Raw genomic sequence first — 26,859 nt, forward strand, 5'->3', positions numbered from 1 at the left:
ACGTATTCTGGAGATGTCTCCTGGCTCCTGGACCATGACAGTACCAACACCTAGGTCAGTAATGCTTTAACTCAATGTGACTGTGTGGCAGCATCTTGTTACCTCCTGAATCCACCCCTTCTCCACCCAGCCATTAGCGAGGCACATGGATACCAAACTGCCCACTTATCAGCACAGATTATAACCAGCACAGTATGTGTGTGAGCCAATGGTCTCAACTTTTCTTGAAAGCAAGCATTTCCAGACCACTGTCCCATTTTGGATAAAGTCAGCTTTTCTTTAAAAAAAAAATGTTAACATAATGACACTGTTTTTCCACTAGAATTTTTTTAAAAAGAAGTGGAAATAACAAATGTGCTGCTGAAAACTGGATTTTTTTTTTACCTGAATGCTGTTTGAAGCCTTTGCTGAGCAATAGCTGCAAGCTGAAGCTTAGCTTCAATGACAGTCTCCAATTCTGAAGCTGAACACTCATAAAGCAATGTGCCATATTTATTTTGTATGATTTCGAGCACTGAATTAATCCTTTCTTCAGCTTCTGCCAATAAAATCCCCTAAAATAATAGATCACCATTACTGAACAGTTTACAAAGAACTAATAAGAAGTTCGTGAAAAATCTTACTGCCTACTCTACATTGGAATCCACAATTTTGGAATGCTTCTGATACAACATTTAGGATATATATTTGAATCCTAGACATTCATTAAAATGCTTGAATATTATTAACAGTTGTACTGACTAGTTATACATTTGATTCTTTAAACACAATTGTCCTATACTTTGCACACCTTTGTAGGCCACAGTAGCCAATGCTGACAGACAGGGAGTAAATAATTATTTCTTACTTTGTATTTTATCTTTAGTAGGTTATAATTGAATACATATCACAAAAATGCATGAGATCTATCATCAGATATTAAGTTCTAGTCACCAGCTCCCAGTCCATTGCCTGGGAGCCAGTTTTGGTGGTGGTTTTATATGGGACTTTGTCTTGAAGAAGTGGAATGAAATAAAAATATATTTCAGCCTTGATCTACATTAATTCAGAGTATACTGAAGATCTGCCAGCTGAGGGGCTATAGCAGAGGTGAGGAACTGAATTCGACCAGAGGATGAGTGGTGTTGCTAAGTTCTCTGCAGCCCAAACTCATTGTTGCAGCCCATTCTCTGCAGCCCAAACTCATTGTTGGTTTGTTTTTAAATTTGGCACCTTTTCCTGTCACACTACAGAGTGACAGAAAAAGGAACCTAATTCTCAAAGTGCCAACATTCGGCTGCAAAAAATCAGGAGCACACAAGAGTGTGTTCCCAATTCCTTCTTTGAAGACATGGCTTGAATTTCTTGCACAGGGCCAACACCTCTCTGCCTAAAGCTCTAACATATACCCTTACCTCAGAACTAGCCCAAATTTAGGGGTGCCAGGATGTGACTGGCAGGCAACTGACTAACCAGGCAGCTCCAAAGCTGCAGGAGCAGCCAGAACCAACACCCAGGAACCCTCCCAAGGAAAGCACCACCAAATACCAGTTCATGTAACATGCACAGAAATCTTATGCCATGCCCACCAACTGAGAAACTGGAGCACTGGCCAAAGCATCTGTAAATTTGCTCCTGAGCAGTGCAATTATGGATATATATGTTCACATTTAAAACAACACTGTTACCTTTAGCACAGCCATATTTAAGATATCTTTGTTTTTTTCAAGTTCCAAAATCATAAAACTTCTGTCTCGCTTTTCGGGTCCAGGCACAAAACCTTTGCAAAGAATAAAATACACTGTCAAATTTGAAGCAATTAAACAAAACAAAGTAGCACAGAAAGCAGCCGGGTGCTCACCTGTGAGTTGTTCTTTTTGTGTTATCTCCTGTGCAACTCTAGAATGTATGGGCTATTATTGGTGCCATGTAATTTGCTGGTTGACTGTTGGTGACTTTCAAAAAAATAGGGAGAAGAGGACTGAAATCCGATGGATTATTTTAGGCCTTTCAAATCTAAAATGAGTTCCCCACCCACATCCCACATTTATTTGTAAAGCAGAAATACTATCAAATGGATATCACTCTGTTGAGTGTCTGATACTTGTTCTGAAGCATTAAAATACGTTTTGTTCAATTCCCTGGAAGGTGGGAGACTACTCCCTTTGGTATTGCAAAGAACTTGTTAATATAACCTCTGGAGATTTATGACCCTGAGGTAAATGGATCCAAGCCTATATTTTTTTGTGAATTTAGCCATTGTTCTTCCTAGCAGAGGCAGGAGATGTCATCTAAAAGGTTATTCATTTTTAGGATGAACAGAGTCACACAGTTCACTCTTCTTCATGGAAGAATCAGAAATCACAACACTTGATAAGCTGGCCCAGGTTATTTTAAGTGGAGCTGAACACTTCTGATGGATTCTGATGCAGAAGACAGAAGAACTGGAGGGAAACTGCTTTTCCTCTTTGTTCTGGGTTGTGTTGGATGGGAAGGAAGTAGACCACTCTTAGAGGTGTTTTTTCTTAATTCCTATAGGTATGGGCTTAAAGCCCGTACATTCTGCCAGCATTACAGGAGATAACATATAGAAGAATTCAAATAAAGTTGAAACTTTAATTATAAAAACTTTAAAATGGTAAAAATTATGACCAGCCAAAGATAAGCACATTTAGGTCCTTTTATAGACTTTAGCAGTACATGCACTTTTTAAACAAAGTATTTTCTAGTAAGAAGAAATATTATACTAAGCAAGGTAATAAAATCATTACACAGACATTATAAGCTTTATAAACCTTAAATGAGTGAAAATAAAATTCAGAGAGAGAGAGCGCACGCGTTGTTGTTTGCCAGTACCTTTCTGGAAAGCATCAGTGTTTCTGCCTGCCTTTCTTAAGATTTCACTGTCCATACAATACACTGTTCTTGTCACTTTTTCAGGAACACAGTTTAATGTTGTAGAGAGGCAAATAATAAGATGCATTTTGACTAACATTAAGTTATCCATGATTCTTGGTTCACATTCTTCAGCCCAGGCTGAATGTACAGGCCTGTTAAATACATCTTCTAATGCCTTTGAAATAAAAAGGAAATTTCATAAAAATATACGGACATGCTTCATTTTTTTCTAAAACTTAATTTCATGGCAACCTTACTCAGAAGCAAAAATTAAACCTAACCAAGTCATACAAAAAATCAAATCAAAACTGCAACTACTACTGAACCAAACTACATTATCGTGACTCCCAGGTGTTGAAGTGCAAGTAGTGCTACTATAATGTACTATACAGATAGCAACATTGTTAAATACCGTATTTTTTGCATAACACTCACTTTTTTCCTCCTAAAAAGTAAGGGGAAATGTCTGTGCGTGTTATGGAGGGAATGCCTACGGGTGGCATGCCTACGGATTTTCCTCCTCTAAAAACTATGTGCGTGTTATGGTCAGGTGTGTGTTATAGAGCGGAAAATACGGTATGTAACTCACCTATAGGGACATAACTACGCACTAGTGACAAACTGAACGTCCACAATATTAAAGTGACATTTAGCCAGTTACTTGACAAATTCTAAACTTGGTATCTCGCTCTTGAATTATACTGAGGATTCTTAAGCTGCAACAATCTTATAATCAATCCTCTAACTGTAATTTGGTGTGGTATGCCTTCCAATTCAGAAGTTGTCAGTGGAAACTTGCAACATGTGGTGCAACATGCAACATGTGGTACAACATTGCGATGTACAAGGGGAAAGATGCAAACCCAGAAGCCTCTGTGATGCATGGAACCCACTGAGTCAAATGCAGAACCTCATAGTGATAGCAGCATGAAAAGTTGCACTCATGACCTACACAAAATGACAGTACTCTCTAGTGTTTTGTGTAGCAATACAGAAGTCTCTGAAGTATCCTCTTAACCAACCAAGGTGGCAGTAAACTGGCAGGTAGCCTGAGTGTAAAGATGCCCAGAAAGAAGGCAGCACCCCTTCTCAGATTTCAAATCCATCTTGACTGTGCCATTCTGCTACATTGTACATGATTCTAGGATGCCCTCTCATTTAGCACTGGAAAGATTCAAGGTGCACAGGTATGTGAGAGTGGTGATGCCATTCCAAGGAGGATTCACTCCCAAACAGCTTGGCCAGGATATATCCAACTCCCTGGGCTAAATAAGTTGTCCTCAACAGCTCAGGCTGCAATCCTAACCATGTCTACTCAAAGGTTAAGTCACACTGAATTCAATGGGGCTTAGTCCCAGGTAAGCGGAGTTAGGATTGCAGATTTAGAGCATGAAAGCTCTGCAGGATCAGGTCTATCTAAGACAGTGTTCTTTGTTCACTATGTTTTTGGGAAACCCACAAGCACAGCACCACTCTCCCAATCATGATCTCCAGCAACTGTTATTTAGAAGTATGCCAATTGATACTAGAGGCAATATAGCCATCACAACTAGAAGCTATACAGTAGTACCTTGGGTTAAGTACTTAATTCGTTCTTAACTGAAACTGTTCTTAACCTGAAGCACCACTTTAGCTAATGGGGCCTCCCACTGCCGCCGCGCTGCCGAAACACGATTTCTGTTCTCACCCTGAAGCAAAGTTCTTAACCTGAAGCACTATTTCTGGGTTAGCAGAGTCTGTAACCTGAAGCGTATGTAACCCGAGGTACCACTGTACTACCTTGCGCTCCATGAATTTGCCTAGTCCCCCTTTATTGCTGGCCTTTAGACTTCAGTTAAACTTATTCATTCCCCAGGGACCCAATATTTTTGAGTGTTAAGACTTCAATATTTATAAGTTGTGCTTTAGATTTATTGTCTTCATGATATTTTGAAGTGTTTTGTAATGGTGCTTCGTCCCGATTGGGACAAAGAGTGGCACAGAAATTGAATAAATAAATACACCATCCAAGTTGGTGGCAATCACTACATCTTGTGTTAGAACATACTTTCCTTTCCATATTATCTGCTGAAGTAACAAAGTAAAAAACTGAATGTGCACCAATTCAAGTTGAGTCTCAGTCTGGTGTATGAATCAGATATACAACCAACTTCTTACCTGTAGATTTGTATTTGTCAGGAGTGGTTGTGATGAATCAAAACTTGCAGAGACCTATATATATAAATATGAAGGCAACAGAGGAATCAAAGGGAACACAAAAAACACCACAAAGGAAAAGCAGAAAATACTTTCTTTAAGTACAAGCTAGACTAGACATCTGACAAAAAGGGGAGAGCAGGGAGGAACAGACTGCTGGTCAGGCAGGAGGGAAAAACTGAGGGAATCAAAACTACTTCCCAAAAGTCTTTGCTCCTGCCTAGCATCACGTGATGAGGACGTTGCCCATCCCATTGGTTCCAGCATCCCACAATGTAAATTGGAGAGCTAACTAACTACTGAAAATCTAGGGGTTCTGTACTAATTCTAGTCAATACATTCTAATGGAGAAGGGAGAGGGTTTTTTTGAGATGAGCAATTCCTGTAATTCCAATAAATCTATTGTTCTATTGTCTCTTTCTTCCTAGGGTTTCCTATTTTCCATTTTGTTTATTCTGCTTAATTAAAAGTTAAAGGACTATAATCCTAGTGAGCTGATTTGCTTACTATTTGTCTGTGTGGCAACCATTCTTTAACAGGAGGTTTACTGGTAACTAGATTACAAGAAAGTATTAGGAGTTCAGGATGTCTCCTCCATGCCTTTCAGGACATGTCTGCGATAAGACTAGTATCAGGGTCAAGAAAGATCATAATGGGGATCTATTTCATATTAAGTTATGCCAACCTTTACTCATGACATGATCTACAGTAATAAACCATAGAAAAAGTACAGACTGACACACACCTATTCACAACTATGCTTAGCAATCACATCATTATTTCTTTTGTGTTAGCTCTCCAACTGATTGTCACTATGGCAGATCCCTGGTTAAGGTTAAATAACCCTTTCATCCAGGGTGTGAAACTATTTTTAAAAGCTGGAAGAATCAAAAGCAAGCGAGACCAAGCCCTCCCCTAGAAAGGGAATCCTGGCAAGTCCTTTCTAAAAGTCCCTGTAAAGAACTCACAGTGCAAGGGAGAATGTATTTTCTGACATATTAGGCTATGAAATCAAGTTTTTAAAAATTTACCGGGAGTCTTGGAACAAGCTTATAGATTGCAGGTAGCTTCCAGGGGACTTTCTCTCCACGGTTGAGAATGCATAGTTCATTGAAGGCATCAGAGTAAAATCCTAAATCTGTAAGTACTTTGATCTTTTTAAAGAAAAGGTTAGTATGACACTAAATGTCCACAATAGTGACAACTCTACATACAAAGATTTATACACAACCAAATCAGCTTTTGTGATGGAAATGCTATAGCTTCCAGTGGGTTTACAGAGCCAGTAGTGCAATTCATTTTGTGAATTGCTGGGTTTGGATCTTAAATTTGTTATTGATGATGCAGTTCTTTTTCAAAGTTGCATATCCCCAGCTCTCAGAAGGAGATGATGCTAGCTCCTTAACTGCATCAAGCTGTCCCTTCCATGTGATCTTGGCATTCCTATGTTACTGGAGACATATGGGAAGAAATCACACCACTTAGATACCATAAAAAAGGAAAAGGCCATTTGGGTTTTTCCTGTTTGAGGATAAAAAGTTGTTTCATTTCACCAAAAAACAGCTCATTTCCTCCAATTAGTTATAAATTATTATTCTCCAATGAAATAAATTCAGCAGTAGATAATAATTTAGTAACCAATTTATATTAAGCAAACATTGAAAAACTGAATGTGTTGCTTAACTGTTATATTGTTACATTACCTTGAGAATTCTTCCTTCAATACTTTTAGCTGCATTGCGACAAATTTCAGAAACCAAGTATTGATACAATGTGAATAGTGGCAAAATCTGCAAAGACACCAGAGAATTCTATTAATATTTATTCATAGTTCATAAAACTTAATTGTATATAGCCAAAGGCTTTTGTAAGAGCTTTCAGTCCATACATTGTAGCTTAGCAGATTCATACTTCTTAATTTATAGATCTGATTGTCACTTTTTTTTACCTTCTCTTGCATACAAAATTATGTACAGTCCAAAAACATAAATAGCAATGTTAAGATCCGATTTAAAAATTCAAAAACATCATTAATGAAATGGGGACAGTGGAGCCAGCAGAAAGTACATACTGGGAGGTCCTGAATATGAGGGTCCCCTACCCCCACCCCATGCCAGTCAGTAGCTTTTGTCTATGTGTAATTTTGCATAAGTGTGCTGCCTCTGGAACAGAACCCTCATGTGAGATGCAATCATACTGTACTTCCAAGTAAACATTCATAGGATTAGGTATTCAACTAAACAAGCTTCATAACCTTATACACTGGCTTCATGCTCCTTGAGTAGTATAAAAGTGAAACTACAGACCAAATTTATAACCTATTTCAACATTTAAAAGAATTACAAATGTCTTATATATACTTTATGAGAACTTACTATTAGATTCTGCTTGTTACAATGCAATTCATATATAACATAAGTCAGGCTTCCAACAACTGTTGCAACATCAGCTCTGTAGTAATCCGTGAATAGATCAATGCCAGGAATTAATATATCTGTTTCATATTGTGCAAAGTCACAATCTGCTTTAGGATGTGGTAGTGAAACTCTAAAGAGGGACTGGAAATTATACAGTTATTAAAATCTTCCAAAGCTGTACAAAAGTTTATACCCATTAAAACCACATTAATTAATGTGTAGTGCTTCATATTAAAAAATTAAGATGTTAATATAGAATAAACATTTGCTTTATTGAGCCTAGAATAAGTGGGATCATTACACTGCACAAATACTGCATGGCCACATACAGGAATCTCTCTTGCTTATTAATTAAAGTTTTAATTTACTCTTACTATCTAGATCTGAAACCAGACATAAGTCTTAAGTGGCCAGTTGGCTAGAACAAGAGTTCTCAAATGTTCTGCCTCCAGGAGTCATTTGAGAGGGCTCAGGGATACTGTGGTCCACTGGTCATAAGTGCGGAGCCACTCGCAAAATGAGTGGAAGAGTTAGACATAATCAATTGGCAGTGGCTGAAATAATTTCCAACTGAAAGATGGAAATTACAAATTGCTAGATTCTTCCCTGTAGTGATTTCCTTGTAGCAGGCAGTTCTATCACTCATCTTTCCTTAAGCTTAGTGCATATGTTGGCTCTGGGGTTATTGTGACTCATCCTTCCCATTTTAACCAGAATTTGCCAAACCAGAGACGCTTTCCTTTCTTTCCCTCCCTCCAACATTACATGCTACAGCCAACTCCTGCTCCCCAATATGCCTATGCAAGCAACAACACATTCATGGAACTACTGATGCTGGTGTCAGCCCAATCCAAAGGCTACAGCAGGGTAGGGTAGGTGAGTCAGGAGATACTGGGCTAGCTGCAGTGCTGAAAGCCACCCGAAAGTGGACTGAGGCCTACTTGGTGGTTCTTGCTTGGCTACAACTACCACCTTGAATCAAACAGTCTGGCTGGGATTTCCACTTCTGTCATGCCTTTTCATAGCTTATTTGGGGTTATGCAGCTCAAGACACATCTTCATCATACTGAAACAGAACAATAGCACACACAATATATGGCCTCTAGCTATATAGTTTGTATATTTTGTGGGTGGGAGGAGGCCTCCCAAATTTCCTTTCTTCTTAGAAACAAAGGCAGACAGAAGCAGCAGTCAGTTTCATCTTGCCAAAGCCCTTTTGGAGCATCCTTCAACCCCCACAGATGGAATTCCTAGCTCAGCTGCTCTCCTTCATAGCTCTTAGTAGACTTGACTTGGTTTAAGTTGCTGATCATCCAAGCAAGTCAGAAATCTGCCTATGAGCTTTCTAGACTTCAGGCCCACCCTTGTTTCCTAGCAGCTTTCCTTCCTTCACTTCCAAATGTTTCAGAACCCTATTTTTGGTGGATTAACCCACTAAAGAGATTGCTCTGCAAACCGAGCTAGTGAGAGGCTTTCACACACTATTACAGCCATTATTGCCAGAACCATTACCTACTTACTGAGAGTGAAAATCTCGAAAACAACTTTTATCAGTTATTAGACAAGATACAAATTAAAACATATTGATTACCTTGAAGAGAATGGCGGATAAAATGCAAGCTTTGGTTCTTAATTTCACATCATACAACAATATGTACCTATGTGCAGAAGCAAAAGGGGGGGGGGGGGGAGAACACTGTGACTGCTTTAATGTAACCAAAAATTTGAACTTATTTCTACCTGAAAACAAAACCCTTCATGTTTACGTATTATATCAGTCAAAGATATAATGATCAGCAAGTACAGTTTTCTACTTATATGCTTTGTGTATGATAATTAAGATCTCTGAATGCATCACACATATATTTGAGGGGAACATTTAACTCATAATAGGCTTGTAGTTACCCCTCAGGTTCATGTTAAGGGTAGAAGAACTGGGGTAAAGAGAGATCACTGAGAAAGGGTGCTGCCGCTTATCGGGGCTTCCTGGCAGTGGAGTCACTGCCACTTACTTGAAGGGAGAGAGAAAGGGGGTGAGGTGATGAGGAGGTCAGGCTTATTTGAGCATATTGCCAAAGCCAATCCAGCACTTCTGCTGATGCTCTCCTGGAGTGTGTGCAGAGCATATACCTCCTCCCTCCCTTCCTGCCCTCTAGGTAAAGGTTCTGGTATTTTTATGCCACCCTTACTTTCAGGGTGGCACACAGAAGTATACAGTGGTACCTCGGGTTACATACGCTTCAGGTTACATACGCTTCAGGTTACCGACTCCGCTAACCCAGAAATAGTACCTCAGGTTAAGAACTTTGCTTCAGGATGAGAACAGAAATCGCATGGCAGCAGCGATTAGCTAAAGTGGTACCTCAGGTTAAAGACAGTTTCAGGTTAAGAACGGACCTCCGGAACGAATTAAGTACTTAACCCGAGGTACTACTGTAATTTGTGTGGCAATAATAATAATAATAATAATTTATTATTTATACCCCGCCCATCTGGCTGGGCTTCCCCAGCCACTCTGGGCAGCTTCCAAAAAATATATTAAAATACTGTAATATATCAAACATTAAAAGCTTCCCTAAACAGGGCTGCCTTCAGATGTCTTCTAAAAGTCTGTAGTTGTTGTTCTCTTTGACATCTGGTGGTAGAGTGTTCCACAGGGAGGGCGCCACTACCGAGAAGGCCCTCTGCCTAGTTCCCTGTAACTTGGCTTCTCGCAGTGAGATAACCACCAGAAGGCCCTCGGCGCTGGACCTCAGTGTCCGGATAGAACGCTGGGGGTGGAGACTCTCCTTCAGGTATACTGGACAGAGGCCGTTTAGGGCTTTAAAGGTCAGCACCAACACTTTGAATTGTGCTTGGAAACGTACTGGGAGCCAATGTAGGTCTTTCAAGACCAGTGTTATGTGGTCTCGGCGGCCGCTCCCAGTCACCAGTCTAGCTGCCGCATTTCAACTTGTCATTTTATATTAAATATTTTATATTTTTCTGGAAATACATATTAAATTCAAATGATAATAAAAAACCAACATGAAATTACAGGCAACTCCTGCTTTAGGCACATGCAAATGGTACGTGATCATGCACACAAGCATGGCATCGAACCTGGAAGCAGCCCCCAAATGTCATAAAGACATCATGAAAAGGGGAGGGGTGGGGCGGAGCTGGGCAAAGTGGGCTTATGCCGGCTCCACCTACGCATGTGGGGGTCTGGAACCCCTGCACAAAATGAAGATTGCCTCTACAAGGTAACTTGGATAAAGATGCAGTATGAATACAAACTTAGACAGCATATTTGAATGATTTATTTATCAGTATTTCTGATAGGCGCTTTTTAAAAAAGAACTTCATTAACAATAAGAAGTATTCTGTCCTTTATGATATACGCATGAATTATTCTAGGATCAGTGGATGAGAAGGTTGCATTATATACTCACTGAGCTATTTTAGCTGCTAAGGTTGCTCCTTGTAAGCAACCCCAAATTCCACCCCGAGAAACAAATTTCTCACAGTAACCTTGAGAGATATTTGCCAAGTTGCCCGTGGCATTCTTTGACAAGCCATCTAACTCGTGCCAATGATTAAGTGCATCAACTATTTTCAGGACTCCATCAAGGCCTTGACACCAGCATTTGAAAGCAGCTCTGAAAAACATTTAAAAATATCCAATGTTTCACTGACATTTATTAAAATGCAAGATAATGAAAATATTTTATTTGGCATCACACCCTCAAGCGCAGATGTAACAGGTTAATGAAATGCAGTGCGAACTGCAAAAACTGGAAAATTAAACACAAGAGGCACATTTTTTCCCAGTCACTCTTCCTATACCTTGGTTTGCAACTTTAAAAAAAAAAAAGAAATCTAAGGAGGGGGACACACACACACACACACAGAGAGAGAGAGACACACACTATCTCCCTAGTGGTGCAGCAATAAAACTGCTAGTACGTTTGTAAAGCTAAGAAGGGTCTGGTATGGTTTGAAATTGGATGGATACCACGAGTTGAGATTGTGCAATGCAGGAGATTGAACTAGATGGCCCTCAAGGTCCCTGCCAACTCCATGATGTCTGTGCTTTTTAAGTGACATGGTCATGCCCCACATCAATCAGAGGTGTCATTGCCTCCCAGAAATAGTAAAATTGGCAGGTGAATACATGATTTCCCTCTCTTTTTCAGAAACAGTGCGACAATCTACACAGGGATGCTGAAAAGCAGCTGCTTCCCAGGTAGGAACTAAGGAAACCTATGCAAATTCCAAGGCAAATGCAATTCATCATGCCCATTATGAAGGTTGGAAGGGGGATGAAGGTACATTCTTTCACCTTTGGTGGACATGCCCAAGGATTAAGGCTTTTTGGGAAATGATTTATAATGAAATGAAAAAGGTATTTAAGTATACCTTCTTGAAGAAACCAGAGGCCTTTCTCCTGGGCATGGTCGGCCAATTGGTGCCAAAGAAGGACAGAACTCTCTTTTTGTATGCGACAACAGCAGCAAGAATACTCATCGCAAAATATTGGAAGACCCAAGATCTACCCACTCTGGAAGAATGGCAGATGAAGATGATCGACTACATGGGACTGGCAAAAATGACCGGCAGAATCCGAGATCAGGGAAAAGAGTTGGTGGAAGAAGACTGGAAGAAGTTTAAAGACTATTTGCAGAAACACTGTAAAATTAAGGAATGCTAGAGGGATGTTGGATAGTAACTAAGTGGTTTTCAGCTGTAATGCTTAAGATATAGAAAATAAGGACTTGAAATAAGCAAAACAATTTTGAACTGGAATATAAGAAAGGGTGGTATGAGGAGGTCTTGAAAGTAAGGTAAAAGAAAATATGTAAATGGAATTTATACATGTTTTTTGTTTTGTTTTTTTTGAATTGTTTTTAATTTTCTATATTCTTGTATTTCTGTTTTTTCTTCTTTTTTCTGTTATTATGTATTAACCCTGAAAATTTTAATAAATATTTATTTATTTTTTTAAAAAAAGGAAGGGGCTATAGCTGGAAGAGATCTGATTGCCCTGAAGCGTTGCTTACACTGAATACTTCAAGTCAGGCTCAGAATGGGATAAACGTATTGTCCATTGATTAATCCCAACACTTGGGCTCTGGAAGTAGTATAGAACAATCTTGCAGTGTAGGCCATTGTCAAACCCTGTTGCAAGGGACTGTGCTGAGCAAGGAAGAAGAAGAGAAGAGGAGTTTGGATTTGATATCCTGCTTTATCACTACCCAAAGGAGTCTCAAAGCGGCTGACATTCTCCTTCCCCTTCCTCCCCCACAACAAACACTGTGAGGTGAGTGGGGCTGAGAGACTTCAAAGAAGTGTGACTGGCCCAAGGTCACCCAGCAGCTGCATGTGGAGGAGCGGGGATGCGAACCCGTTTCCCCAGGTTATGAGTCTACCACTCTTAACCACTACACCACACTGGCTATAAAGGATGCTTTATAGGAGGCCTGCAATGTTGTATACAGTAAATATTGTAAGACAGATGCCCTCCACACCTCTCAGGCTGCAGCAAATATTAATCTACTTAAACTGCACACACAGAGACATTTTCCCAGGCCAAATCCAGCACTCAACTGCATACAGAAGCCTCGCACCCCACTGACATGCATGCAAACAACTTGCACTTTTCAAAGTATAGTTGCAGCTGCCTGATGTGTAGTTTTCCATTTCCTAATGAAAGGTCAGCAGCGTGGGTTGGGGGCTCCACCTAGTGATCCAAAGGCAGGCAGCAACTTTTTGGGAGTCAGGACTTCCAACAGGCATTCAGGTCATGGACTCGCCAAGCTTGACAGCCGGGAGTGTAAGGGCAGAAAGAAAGCATACCACCTCCCAATGTCAATGTGATTTGTGCTAAGAACAAGAATCCTGCAGCCAACCCAGGGGCAGGGTCTGCTGACCTTTCATTAGGAAATGGAAAAGTACACTTCAAGCAGGTACAACTATACTCCCCCCCCCCACCCAATTTCCAGTGAAAGATCAGTAGAGTGGGATACTAACCTTTCTAGGGTGGGAGTGCAGGTGCAAGAGGTTGTGGAGGGAGGACCTGCTGCAGGACCACCTGCCAAATGCCGAATCCAAAGCATCCTGGCGATAGTGCCTGGTGAAGGCACTGGGTGCTGCCCGGCAGAGGGTGGGAGGGGGGGGAAAACAGCTACAGAGTGAAGGGAACCAGAGGGGAATGTGCCCATTGGGAAGGAGGACTATTACTAATTCCCCACGACAGACGAGGAAAGGTTTAGAAGAAATTCAGAGAGAAGTAACTGAAAGATGAGCAAGAGCAATAATGACTGGCTGTACTTCAACCAAAGGCAGGAGCAGAATTGGATGCATGCTGGCAATCCATCCTCCCCAAAGGTTGCTGCCTGCCTTCTGGCCACTCTGCTGACCTTCCACTGGAAATGGGGAAATGTTAAAACTAAAACCAAATGCACATTAAGACCTAGGGACACTTTCCTTCAAAGCTAACTTTTGTGTTTTGTTTTGTTTTTCAGTTCATGCAACCACATTTTATTTAGTTATTGTAAAAAACAACAACCCTGTTTATCACAATTTCATTTAAAAATATCAAAGCTGTTGATAGCAATTAAAATCACATAAAAAAAAACAACCTATCACTAGCCTGACTTATTATGTAAAATGCTTTTCTTATTTTCCTCTGAAATACCCACTTGATTCAAGCAACCACATGTGCAGTTGCAGGTTGGGATTGAAGTACCTGCTCCAAGTGCTTCCTATCAGAAGGTGGAAAGAACGGCTGTAAAGCCCTTCACCACTCTTAACAAGGGATTCCCACAAAATTTATGGTGCAAACGCAAGCAAAGCATATGTCAGTAACACTGGCACACGCTTAAACATACAACCTTGTCTCAATCAAAACAATAGTATTTGCAGGCCCCTAGACTTCAGTTAGCAGCCTTTAGCTATGCTTTAGCTAATTATGCATTAAAACTGAAAATTTAAGGACAGTTTCATTTTATATCTGTTGCACTATAGATACCTTTTGTTTCCTGTATAAAAGTGAATATTTCCGAGTTCACTGAAAGCCTGCACCATGAGGTCTTGCTGATTATTTTTTTGAAGAGCCTCTGTTTTTCATTGGTTGAAGGAGAATTTTTAAAAACAAAAATATTAATACACACTTAATATATTTATGTAAATCAACTTATATGAATTAGAAAATAAATCATTATCCTAAATAATATTATTCATTTATTTCATTTATGAATCCCCATAAAAATCCCGAAGCCATTTAACAATAAATCAGGGGATGGGGAGCTAACTCAGGATCTCAGCCAAAGATCTTTTCTACAGTAGAAAAAAAAACAACATATGGGTACAGAAGAAACTTTCATGGGATAGACTATATACCACCAAAATTTGTGGACACATACTTGTAAGCATATATCTGTACATATATATTTGTAAGGGAGGCAAAACAAATTATAATCTTACCAAGAGTTTGCTCATATGAAGAGATGACTACTGACAGTTTTGACCGGGGAATGGAGTTGCCTTGAACCAAACTAATGCTAGTAAAATTTTCATTAGAAAAATCAGGTGGTTCTGGCTGATATGTGAACTCAGCCCCCATCATAAATTCCACTTTTCCATGTGAAGATGCCTTCCATCTGGTGTCTACTCTTCCACACTCTAGATTAGAAAAGTGATCAATATACTGAATATACTCTATCCAAAAGATTTTGATTCTGGTGGCAATTAATTGTAGAAAAAGATTAATTTCAAAGGTAATTCCAGGAAAAAAAATGCTTATTTACACTTTCTAGCCAACACAAAGATTGGCTGCAAAAATATGAATCTGTATAAATAAATAAATATGAATTTGTATAAATTCTACAAACACAGAATTAAAATTAATTTGCCAAAGATATTCACATTTAAGGCTGGTGCAGATGTAAGAGAACAATGGTCCTCAACTAAGATAACCATGTAGTGGTTATACCTGTATCACCAAACTCATAACTTCTTGTATGCATATAAAAAGCATCTACATTAATAATTATCTTCTGTTTCACACTAAATTTTCCAGTATTTGATTTCTTAAAGTAGATTAATTGTACACACAATCTTGTTGTTAACCAACAGATGTTATAGCAATTACTCACCTTGTGTGTGAGCAAGAAATAATGCAAGCAATTTCCTGCTATATTTAATAGATCTACTGTGGTATTTTGCTTTTTCCAGGCTTTCACTGAAACACTGCAGTGCATCTGACACATCCAGAGGAACAGAAACCAGTGCTCTTCCTTGATCCGCATCTTAATTGAAGCAATAAATATATTAAAACCGAAATATGGATCTTTCCTTTCTTATACAGCAAAGGTTTTAAATGCTTCAATGATTTTGTTTCACATTTGACAACATCGGTCTGAAACAGACAACAAACACAATTTGCTTTAACACTGGTGAAAGGGTACAACTTAGCATATTTTTTGCTCTATAAGACTCGCTTTTTCCCTCCTAAAAAGTAAGGGGAAATGTGTGTGCATCTTACGCAGCAAATGCAGGCTGCGCAGCTATCCCAGAAGCCAGAACAGCAAGACCGTTTGCTGCTTTCACTGCACAGCGATCCCTCTTGCTGTTCTGGCTTCTGAGATTCAGAATATTTTTTTTCTTGTTTTCCTCCTCCAAAAACTAGGTGCGTCTGGTGCGTCTTATAGAGCGAAAAATACGTGTATTTCCTCGAATCAGAAGAGAGGTATGTCAGGCCTTGGCCCAACTCCAAGACAGGCCACAGCTGAAGAGTCTTATTCGAGTACAGGCAGGCCAAAGACCAAAGGTGTCATGCTGACATGATTGAAGGCTAAAATTTGTAGATCAAGCATAAAATAGGGACAAGGAGTTTGTGACACAGTTTGCATATAGCGCTATGCCCAACCATGGCTTGGTGTGAATGAGATTCTGAAATAAATGATCATAGCTGCAGCACTCCTCTCCCAGTCCTGCTGATGCTACACATACAGGGCTCAGCCATGGTTTGTCTTAGCTTAATGGCTAAACCCAATTTAATGGTATGTCTTTCTCAGACAAATTTCAAGCAGTTAACCCTAGAACAATCCTTGGTTCCAGCTGATGGTTTGTCTGGAGTGAGGAAAACCACAAGCCTGGGTTTGGACATAACACCAAGCCAAGCCATGGCTTAGTCATGGGTAGCATGGCAGCAGAAGGACCAGGAAAGGAGCAAAGTGACTGCCATAGTTTAACTTAGTAATAATGTGAATGGGCACTGTGTGGTTATTCAATGCAATGAGTTGTACAGATTGAGGACCGAAGTCTGGATCAACATTTGCGTGTCAAGACCCTGAGGCCTCCCCTTTATGTTGAATAATAACACGTGGACACCATATTTTAGGTTAATGGGCAAAATTTAGGCCACAACTTTACTGGTTACAGAATGTGAGCGGTATTGGCTTAGGCATTGGAACTGAACCGACTATATCTGATTCCTGCGTGCCTGCAGGAAGTCTCACAAGGCTTAACCACCAGTAGGGGGAGCTTGTTGATGCACATCAACTGGAAGCTCCCCCTAGAGTCACCGGAAGGTCGTGCCATGGCCCTAGCATCCAACCGGGCTTCGGACAGGAACCACGACCACCAGATTCCTTTAACAGAATACCCTTTAGTATGGAGGGGCAGGTGATGGCCACACCTCCCCTCCCCCAAACAAGGTTTTACCAATACCTAACCGCCACTCAAGCCGGAACAAGAGGGAGATCCCCTTGCCGTGCTGCGGTTTAAAAGGGGTAAACCACGCCCCCCCCAGTCAACTGGATTGGCTGGCCGGGGGCCATAACACGGGGCTTGACCAACCCCCGCTGCGTGTGAAGGCCATGTGATCCGACCACAACACCATCCCACTTGGAAGTGGAACTGCTTTACAGAACACCAAGACCCCTTTTGGTCCTCAGATCAGAATGAGTGACTATAGAACAGTATCCTTCCTAGGGTGGCACTACAGTACAAAAAAGATCCAGCTAGTAACCCCATTGGCCAACCAGCTGTCCCAGAAGTTTAGCAAGGGAGGAGCCAGGGCTTCTTGCCTGAATCCCCAGTTTAGGTCCCTTGGCATCTATCAAGACCAATCCCAGCTCCACCATATTAATAGCAACTTGTGCCTCTACACCACTTGTTTTCCTCCTCATCAGCAAAATAAAACCATATCATTCAAAAAGTTAACTAGGGTGAGGTGAAGGGCTCCTTTTAAATTGGATCAGCAAGAGCTGCAGCAAAATACACAAATTCTAATTCAGAAGGGAAAAGAACGGAAGTAGACTCATCTGCCTCTTCAATGAAAGGTCCCTGCAGCTCCATCAAAAAATCAAGATCCAGTATCACAGGAAAACAGAACAGAATATGGTAAATATCCTCTTTCTCAGAGAAATGGCTGGCTGCATGTGACTGAGGCATGGCCTATTTAGACATAGTATAAAAATATTGCCATAGTACTCCAAAAGGACATGAACAGAAAACCTTCTGAAGATAAAAAGGACTTATATATCAGTATGTGCTCTGACCTTTACTATCAAATCCATCCTCATCAGTTGTTTCATTACACTTGGCAGCAGCATGCAGCTTTATCGCAACAAAGTCTCTACAGCGCACCTAAGAGAAAAATGTTTTCCACACTGTAACATCTATTGGCAATGTTTTCGAAATAATGTGACTAAACTCAGATGTTTATGTCAATATTTGGTTACCTAAAACTTGATTTCTGAAAATCCTTGCAGAGAAATAATTTAGATGTGCAAACAATCAAAACGAATGTTCACCATCTTTAACTGATATGCTTCCAAATGAGGGTCTGTGCACTAGTACCCATTGTGGTGCCCTTGAAATGGTGTTAGCTCTCCCATCAACATGGACTGTGATGGCTTAGGCTAATGGGAATTGTTGTCCAAAAGCATCTAGAGGTCACCAGGTTGGATACTATTGCTACAGAGCAATGTAAGAATATTACCCAGGCCTTTGGCTAACTAAATAATCTATTACCTTTTAAACTGTGTGTGTTGGGGAGGAGTAGTTTTTGTGTTTTGCTATGTTATGCATTTTTGTGTTTTTATATTGTAAACTAAGGGACGCAGGTGGCGTTGGGGTTAAACCACAGAGCCTAGGACTTGCCAATCAGCAGGTCTGCAGTTCGAAGGCCCGCGACGGGGTGAGCTCCTGTTGCTCGGTCCCTGCTCCTGCCAACCTAGCAGTTCGAAAGCACATCAAAGTGCAAGTAGATAAATAGGTACCCCTCCAGTGGGAAGGTAAATGGCGTTTCCGTGCACTGCTCTGGTTCCCCAGAAGCGGCTTAGTCATGCCGGCCACATGACCTGGAAGCTGTACGCCGGCTCCCTCGGCCAATAAAGCGAGATGAGCACCGCAACCCCAGAGTCGTCCGCGACTGGACCTAATGGTCAGGGGTCCCTTTACCTTTTATATTGTAAACAACCCTGTGGTCCTCAGATGAAGGGCAGTATAGAAATTTATTTGCTACCTATCCTTCACCATAAAGTCACATATCTTTGCCCTGGTCTTCCACACCTGAGATGTATATATTGGGGACCCATCGTATTTTTGGTGGCGGTGTTTTTTTTGTTTTTTAATGTTGTATTTTAAATTGTTGCAGACCCCCACTCCCTCCTGGAACTTTAGAATGAAGGGGCATGTGGAAATGTTGTCTGCCTCCAAGTTATTCACATGTAGGACTCAAAGTAAGCACATCTAAAACATTTCACCTTGCGTCCAGTTTCAGTAACAAGATATTTGAATTTAGGGTGTGAGCTAGTAGAGTCACGGGCTTGTGCTCTTTCCTGCAGTTGTCTCTGAGCATATACCACCAGCGGAATCAATTGCTCTGTATATCTCTCACTAGAAAAATCAGATAGATTTCAAAATTAAAAACTGCTAACATTTTATTTCTTAAAAAAAAACACACAACATTTTTCCCTTCAAAAAGAGCACATTATGTTACTTACTGTGTAATTGTGTTGAACTGCATGGCTATGTATACTAGTGATTCCCACTTCTTCAAAAAAAATAGAAGCTCAATAGTTCGCAGAACCAAATTACGTACTCCTTGCAAATCAACAATACAGATATCATCAAATGGATATTCAAATGAAAAGTTAGAACCGCCTTCATCTTGAGCTATGCCGCCTACACAACTTGGAACACAGAAATCACCTTCAGCTTCAACAATCTATAAATTCAAAACAGAGAGTAGTAAAGCAAGGATTCCAAATAGCTTTTATCAAGTCCCAGTTTCAGATATTCAGGCCACACACTTCTTGTGCTGGGTTCTTTTGTGGTTCATAAATGTTCTGCAAATGAGCCAGGCTTTTCTTATCCTCAAAAATCTGTTCAACTAACCTTTCTGGATATGGAACATCAGAAGTGGTCAATGCGGTATCCTCCAGATGTTCTTGGGCTGCAAGTCCCATCAGCCCTAGCCAGTGTTGCCAGCAGTCAGGGATGGGACTTGTAGCCCAACAACATCTGGAGGGCACAACAGTGAATACTCCTGTGTTTGATTCCCCTGTGCTTCACAGTTGCACCATTTGTTTGTTTCTTCGTTTTGTTTATAGCCACCCCTCCTCCAAAAGGCAATCTGGGCAGCAAAATACAAGAGATAAAACATTTTAAAAATCTTGTATTTTGATGTAGAGAAGTATATATCCTTTAGAACATCCAATTTTCTTACTAAGGCTCTACAAATTCGTGTAACAAAATGTAAAAGAAGTATGGGAAATGATTTATCCCCTAAAAAGGTTGGGGAGTAGAAATGTAAACCACTATTAGTAGCAGCATTGTTGTTGTTGTTGTTGTTGTTGTTGTTGTTGTTGTTGTTGTTGTTATTTTTATGTGTGTAATGGCTGTTTGCTAAAACTGAACTGAATCTTAATAACAATTCCAATGCAGCTGTAAGACTGGGAAAGACCTCAACTCAACAGTCTTGTTTAGGGAGGAAGTCTTCAGTAGATGCCAAAAAGCACAACACAGACACGACCAAACTGATATTCAAGGAAATTCTGAAGGGTAGTTGACACAACACTAATGGCCTGATTTCTACATTGTGCAGAACTGACCTCCTGATAAGATGTGTGCAGAAGGTCCTCACCGCAGAGAGCAGCAATCAATTTGTTATATAAGGGGTGAGATGATCTTTCAGGTTTTACACTTACACAAGTACACACACCATTTATTACAGTGGAGGATGAAGTCTTTGGATTTGGATTGGGCTATTCCTCTCCCACCTAATAAATCTACTATTCAGGTAAGACCTATCCTTCTTTTTAATCCCCCAAACAACATTATTTCCAATTCATCGTAATACAACACTCAGAAATTTTATATCATTTTAGAAAACAGAAGTTGAAAAATACCAATGTGTGATTTGAATTATGTGCTTGTTCTTGTTTTTATTTTGTATTTTTGTTTTGTGAATTGCCCTGGCATCTGCGGATGAAGGGTGGTATACAAATAATAATAATAATAATAATAATAATAACAACAACAACAACAAAAAAAACATGTGATGACCACAACAACAACAACAAAAAACATGTGATGACCACAATTTGAATGTTTGATTAAAGCAAGTAAGTCTAACCCACAGTCCAAGCCACAGGAAGTGACCCATCAACCCCTTTAGCTCTATCTTCCAATCTGATTGGACGATAAAGCATTTTCCTTGCTCTTTAGAGAGTGATCTGTCTGCTCTTTAGAGATAAAGAAGAAGCAGAAATATATTTTATCTGCAATTCTGGTGCTAAGCGCCACGGTGCTAAGATGGGAAATAAAGTCCTTAGCCTGCTCTTTAAAAGGCAGCATTTCTACCTCTAGAATAAATAGAATGACCTCTGCAGCATTTTCAGCCACGCCCACCCCAGCGCTGGAATGAGAGTGCTGAAAATGGTGTGTGTGTGTGTGTGTGTGTGTGTGTGTAGATGTCTTTATGCATGAGTAGTGATTTCATGTCTGGTGAGTTTGTGCAATGTACATATGTGTATACTGCTTGTATGATGAATGTGCAAATGTGGCAAGTATGAGTGAGTGGTCTTTGTGTATGTATGTGCAATATGTGTATGCACACATATAAGCCAACCACATCAACCACTGGGATGCAGACCTCAAAGGGGTGGCTATCCATCAATGTGGCCCCCCAAAAAAGATTAGCTAGTCCTGTTTAATGTTTGTGTTTTTAGAAGCCATATTGTAATATAAATTGTACACTGGATAGTAGCTGAAAGGTTTAAATAAGCCAAGAACAAAGAAGAAATTCCTTTAGTAAAAATACATTTTTTTGCTGCTTGTAAATCAGACAACCTCAATAAAATATATTTACCTTAACAGAATCAGTAGCCTGCAGATCAACCACCATATCAAGCAACATATCTGATGCCATGTAATATGGCAACCAAATGGTGTCATGAAACAACTCCTTGGTAATAGGAAATGGTGCATGAAAAGATTGTGAATGTCTAATAATTGACTGTGCTTCCTGAGTATAGGTCCAAAGGTCTCGGCACACGTTCTGAAGCAACGTCCAGTGGCCACCACGGTAGGCTAAAACCTGGATGGTAAAGTGTCAGATACAAGTCTGATGAGTGGAGCTTGGAGATTTCTCAGTGGTGTCAGCATTAAAACACAAACCATTTTCTTAAAACCAAGCCCCCAAAAATGGAGGGGAGTCCTTATACATTGGGGTATCTTATAGATGGAAAAATATGGTGACTACTTCTTCATCCTTACTTTTTAATAGAAAGAAAAAGGAGACAAACTTCCCTCTATAGCATGCAGACTACCCCACTGAATTCCCAGGCAGCTGAGAACACAAAAATATCCAATTCATACACAGGAAAATAACTGAGAGGAGGGAAGTTGGCTATTGCTGGAAGGAAATGACAGAAAATAAAAGGAAATAAATAGAGAGAGCAAAGGGGTGCATGTTACCCTTCTATAGCAAAGCAGCCAGACAGTGATTAAAACTACAGCTTTCTGATAATCTTTGTCAGCCATTTCAAGATATATTCACAAAACCTATTCATATTTTACTGGTGTTTTTCCACTTGTACATTCCCTAGCTATAATTTCTAACATATTTCCATGCTGCTGATCTAATGCATGTGAAGTGGTGACATTCATTATGAATGCGGCTTCACTTTGTGCAACATAATCATTACAGAAATGAGGTTCTGAGCCTACATGGTATTAGGCTGTGCTCAGTAGAACAGCATGTGCTTAGGAAGCTGGACAAGTCCCTTCTAAGTAGAGGTTTGGGCTTTATAGCACTGTGTACTGTGCTCCCTGAGGGGGCCATTCAGAAAACACAGAACAATCCAATATAAGATTGCATTTACCATATTATTTATGGGTGCATTCATTTAGTTAAAGCAAAAGGCAACAAAGTTCTACCTACTGCAAAATAATTCTGGTGTTGCCTTTTAAAAGGTTTTAGTAAATACAATAAGAGAAACCAAGAAAAGGAATTCTTCTGATTCTTATTTTAGAAAGTATGCATCAGGTACTATTTCCAGCTAGGAAAAAACTCCTGCTGGTCTGAAAGCTGGCATCTAGGCAACAGGCTACCCAGAAACTCATTATTGGCCTTCCACTTCCTCTAGCGTGAAAATGCTTAGGAGTGTTCTCTGTGTTTGCTAAAGGGCTTCTTGCTGTCTTTCTGACTTCTTCCAGAGATATGTGGGATATGTACAATGCTACAAGCCCCCCCCCCCAATTAAAGTTGGTGGCCACTAGCCACTAGGACTGCCACCCAGGACCACTGTTATTGTTTGCACATCATGGAAAAATGTTCATTATGTGTCAAAATTGTGTTTCCCCTGCTGGAATATGAAAAGGAGGTTTGGGTATTCATGGCTGTTTTCACCAAAGTATTTGAGGAAGGATCAAATGATTTTTGAAGTTATAGTGGGACTCCCTCACTGTTTCAGAAATAAGATGGGGGGGGGGATGTGTGCAAAGGTTTATGTGTCTCCTCCATGAATTGTTAGGAAAAGAAAAGAGGCAAAATATAAATTAGAGCTAAAAAGCCTTCTCAGTCATCTGTTGGAGGATTCTTGTCCTAACTGACACAAGGAGTGGGTTAGGAAGCAAAGAGGTGACAAAAGTGAGTGAATGACAGATGGGCTTCTCAGACTCCTGCTTTAAAGGCTTAGGAAGACCTAGATGATCTGAGCCCTTTCTGCTAGACTACCCTACTGAGATCTGGAATAGAAGAGGAAGTTAGTAGTACAAGAAACAAATAGAAGAGGAAGTTAATAGTACAAGAAACAAATGTTTGTCTCACCTATTGAAACTGGTAGAGACATTTTAATACAATAACATAAACATAATTCAAGAAGACATTACCGCCGCTCTTCTAAAATGTAGGAAGATTTTAACAAAATGCTCCAGCAAAGATGAATAAGATTGCGCTTTTTCACGTTCTTTTACGGTAACATATCCCTGAGGTAGTCCCTGAGGTCGCGGGGTGTCTTTTTCATCCGGCTTAATGTTGTGATCAGAAAAATATAATGGATCTAAAAACAAACAACATTTGAGTTAAATTGAGGACACATTTTCAAAGACATCAGAATGAGTAATAATAGTTTCCAGATCTGTTAATAAGATGGGCTGCAGGAACTCAACGGTCTTTTGCCAGTACCTTAATCCTTAAGTAGGCCCCAATCCCTACTCCTGAGAAGACCATGTTTAGACCTTGCCTGGAGGCTCCCCACCTGTGTTAAAAGAAGCACAATGGGGTCCTCTTATCTGTATGCCTGATGGGACGGAAGGAGAACAGCTACAGGGCCTGAACCTTAATGAAAAATGGGAAAACATGGAGCCTCCTTCCTCCACAGGAAAGACATAGGAGCTCTGGACCCAAGTCTGTGGAAACCAACAGCCCATAAACCAGTCAGCCCAAAAGAGGAGGCCTACATAAGAACTGTACCTACTGTTGAGAGAAACCTGGGACATGGTGGAAACTGGCTTGCAAAGCCATTGGTTCATCTAGGTCACTGCTGTTTAGTGACTGGCAGCAGCTCTCCAGCACTCCGGGTAGGAATCTCTCCCAGCCCTGCCTGGAGATACCAAATACTGAACCTGAGACCTTCTGCATCTAAAGCAGATGCTCTTCCACTGAGCTACAGACCTCTCTCTATTTACATACAGTGAGAAGTAATCTTTCTAGTCCATATATTGACTGGTTAATACTAAAGGAACAGTTGCAGTTTTATTGTAAATATACAAGAAAGAAACATGCTTGAGAACCTTCTGGAATGTATATAAATAAACATTACAAAGGATTTGATTTAAATCAGCACATCTATAATTCAAAGAATCACACAAGTTTGGAATGAGTGGACTCCATCATGGTCTCGGATCAGGACTCATTGGGGGCTGAGACCTCTGGCAACTGGAATGCTGAGAAGAGATGGATTCACTTCCTGGTCCATGTTGTGTGAGCCTGCAGGCACCAGAGACCACATCCCTTCATCTGAGAAGACATCTCAGCTGCCAGACATAGATGGCTAAACCAGACATTCCTTGGGAGGAAAGATCCCCACAACTAAAAATCCCATTACCCCAAAGGAGCTAGCAGCTACAGAAAGCGACATCAGCCCTCAGCTTGGACATCTGGCCTCAACTGCAAAAGGTCTGCCTCATGCCTTCTCTGGTGGGCACTCCCATGTTCATGATAGACTCTGTATCTTTCTGAGATCATATCCGCCCCGCCCCCCAAGCTGAGTGTTAAATGTTGTGGGGCTCAGAATGACAGCACTGATGGTCAGGTGTCAGTTCCTCTGATGAGGCCATGTGGTAAGAGAAAGGAACTGAAGATGTATCAGAACAGTTAGCAGAACCCTCTAGATGACTATGGAGAAACTGCCATTTTCCCCCTTTCTCCTATATAGCATTCTGGTCCATTGATGTTCTAAATAGTCTTGTCCACTATATCACCAAGGAAAGCAAATTGATGGCTTTTTTTACTATATTTTTTAATAACATGTCCTGACATTCTTGTATGCTCTTCAGCTTGTCCTGTTCCGCAATGCCTTATATATGTTCCTTTATGCATTGACAACTTCTATTTTTGAATCCTCATCTATCCAAAGACTTGGCAATCACCTGATCTCATCCTCATCTGATGCCTGAGACTTAAGCTTAGAACCTGACACAGAAATGGAGCACCTGACAATATAGTGAGCCCTTAGATGGAACTTCTGCAAAAGTAGTAGGTTAGTGAAGTATTTGTTGGGAAATCCTTATGCCTCAGATCACGGAACCGCTCAACATCTGTTAGACATTCGGCCAATATGTAGTAACCCACCTGAATCTGAGGCAGAAGATGACAGCTGGGAAAGATCAGTGGGATCCGTTGTGGCATCAGTTTCAGGGGTGAGACAATTACTGTGGTCAAGTAGGCTTGAGCTGGAAACAGCATCTGAAGAAGCACTTTGTAAAGTGGGGTCAGAAGCAGGCATGGAAGGACCAGAATCGAAGACAGGGGAGGTGGAATCAAGTGTGTCTGAGCAAAGAAGAGCAAGGAAGTCTTGACTTGCTATGAGCTGTTGGCTGCAGAATATTCAGGGCTGGTATTTTCGAGATTCCAGAATTGTGCAAGTACCCCTAGCTTATCAAAAGGCACACTAGAAGTCTGGTGGCTGAATGCACTGTTCTTGCACTGAATGACTGGGCTTCTGATTCCCTAGCTTACACCTGACAAGTGATACAAGAGGAAGACAGGGCTGCATCTGCTGCAGTGGACGTCAACAGATGTGGAAAGGCTATTCGAGCCTATGAAATGCAACAAGGAGACACTGAAATTGTGTTTTCCTTTTGCCATTACACCAGGCAGCCCTGGAAACCCTCATAAAAGAAAGGCAGGACTGGAGCAGCAGTGAAACCGAGAAAGCTCACTTAAAACTAAAGATGGTATTGATAGGCTTGTTTAAAAGCCATCAATTGTCAGGATGAATAATTGTGTTCTGATCTAAACCCTATTCCTTTCAGAGAAAGATTTTGAAGAGGTTGAATTATTTTAAACATATGATCATAACTGACTACATAACTACGTGCTTATGCACACAGACACAAGCAATAAACAAACAGATCAATACTAGATCAATTCTCTGGAGTCAATTGCAGTGTTTTTCATTCTGTATTTTATGGCTGTTTTGAAGAATTCATCAGCCATTTTGTCAAGTTAGCCACAAGGAGTATTCTGACTTTTGCTAAGCCTCCAAATCAATCAGGCTCCAAATAGCAGATAAACTGATGCTTGCAGTCCATTAGGTTCCATTTTCCACCACCAACCCAGTTTGATAACAAAATGCACTGAATCACC

At 40.5% G+C, this 26,859-nt stretch overlaps 1 protein-coding gene across 2 annotated transcripts in view; it reads right to left on the minus strand.

Moving 5' to 3' along the window:
• Positions 1–26,859, minus strand: part of CFAP54 (cilia and flagella associated protein 54) — a 108,701-nt gene that overhangs the window by 18,853 nt on the left and 62,989 nt on the right. The window contains exons 36-53 of one of the 2 annotated variants that reach the window (XM_079991867.1): positions 25,843–26,040; positions 23,880–24,049; positions 21,856–22,083; positions 19,487–19,710; positions 19,247–19,379; positions 18,038–18,125; positions 15,629–15,781; positions 14,958–15,155; positions 14,503–14,590; positions 10,925–11,131; positions 9,082–9,148; positions 7,449–7,631; positions 6,777–6,863; positions 6,105–6,227; positions 5,035–5,088; positions 2,836–3,052; positions 1,668–1,759; positions 385–554 (exon numbers count right to left, since the gene is read on the minus strand). In XM_079991867.1, coding sequence (XP_079847993.1) covers positions 385–554; positions 1,668–1,759; positions 2,836–3,052; positions 5,035–5,088; positions 6,105–6,227; positions 6,777–6,863; positions 7,449–7,631; positions 9,082–9,148; positions 10,925–11,131; positions 14,503–14,590; positions 14,958–15,155; positions 15,629–15,781; positions 18,038–18,125; positions 19,247–19,379; positions 19,487–19,710; positions 21,856–22,083; positions 23,880–24,049; positions 25,843–26,040 — 2,680 coding nt within the window. The remainder of the gene's footprint in view (positions 1–384; positions 555–1,667; positions 1,760–2,835; positions 3,053–5,034; positions 5,089–6,104; positions 6,228–6,776; positions 6,864–7,448; positions 7,632–9,081; positions 9,149–10,924; positions 11,132–14,502; positions 14,591–14,957; positions 15,156–15,628; positions 15,782–18,037; positions 18,126–19,246; positions 19,380–19,486; positions 19,711–21,855; positions 22,084–23,879; positions 24,050–25,842; positions 26,041–26,859) is intronic. The other variant, XM_079991868.1, reaches the window with a different exon arrangement.

This window comes from Podarcis cretensis (assembly GCF_951804945.1).
Source record: "Podarcis cretensis genome assembly, chromosome: 10".
NCBI classification, from domain to species: domain Eukaryota; kingdom Metazoa; phylum Chordata; class Lepidosauria; order Squamata; family Lacertidae; genus Podarcis; species Podarcis cretensis.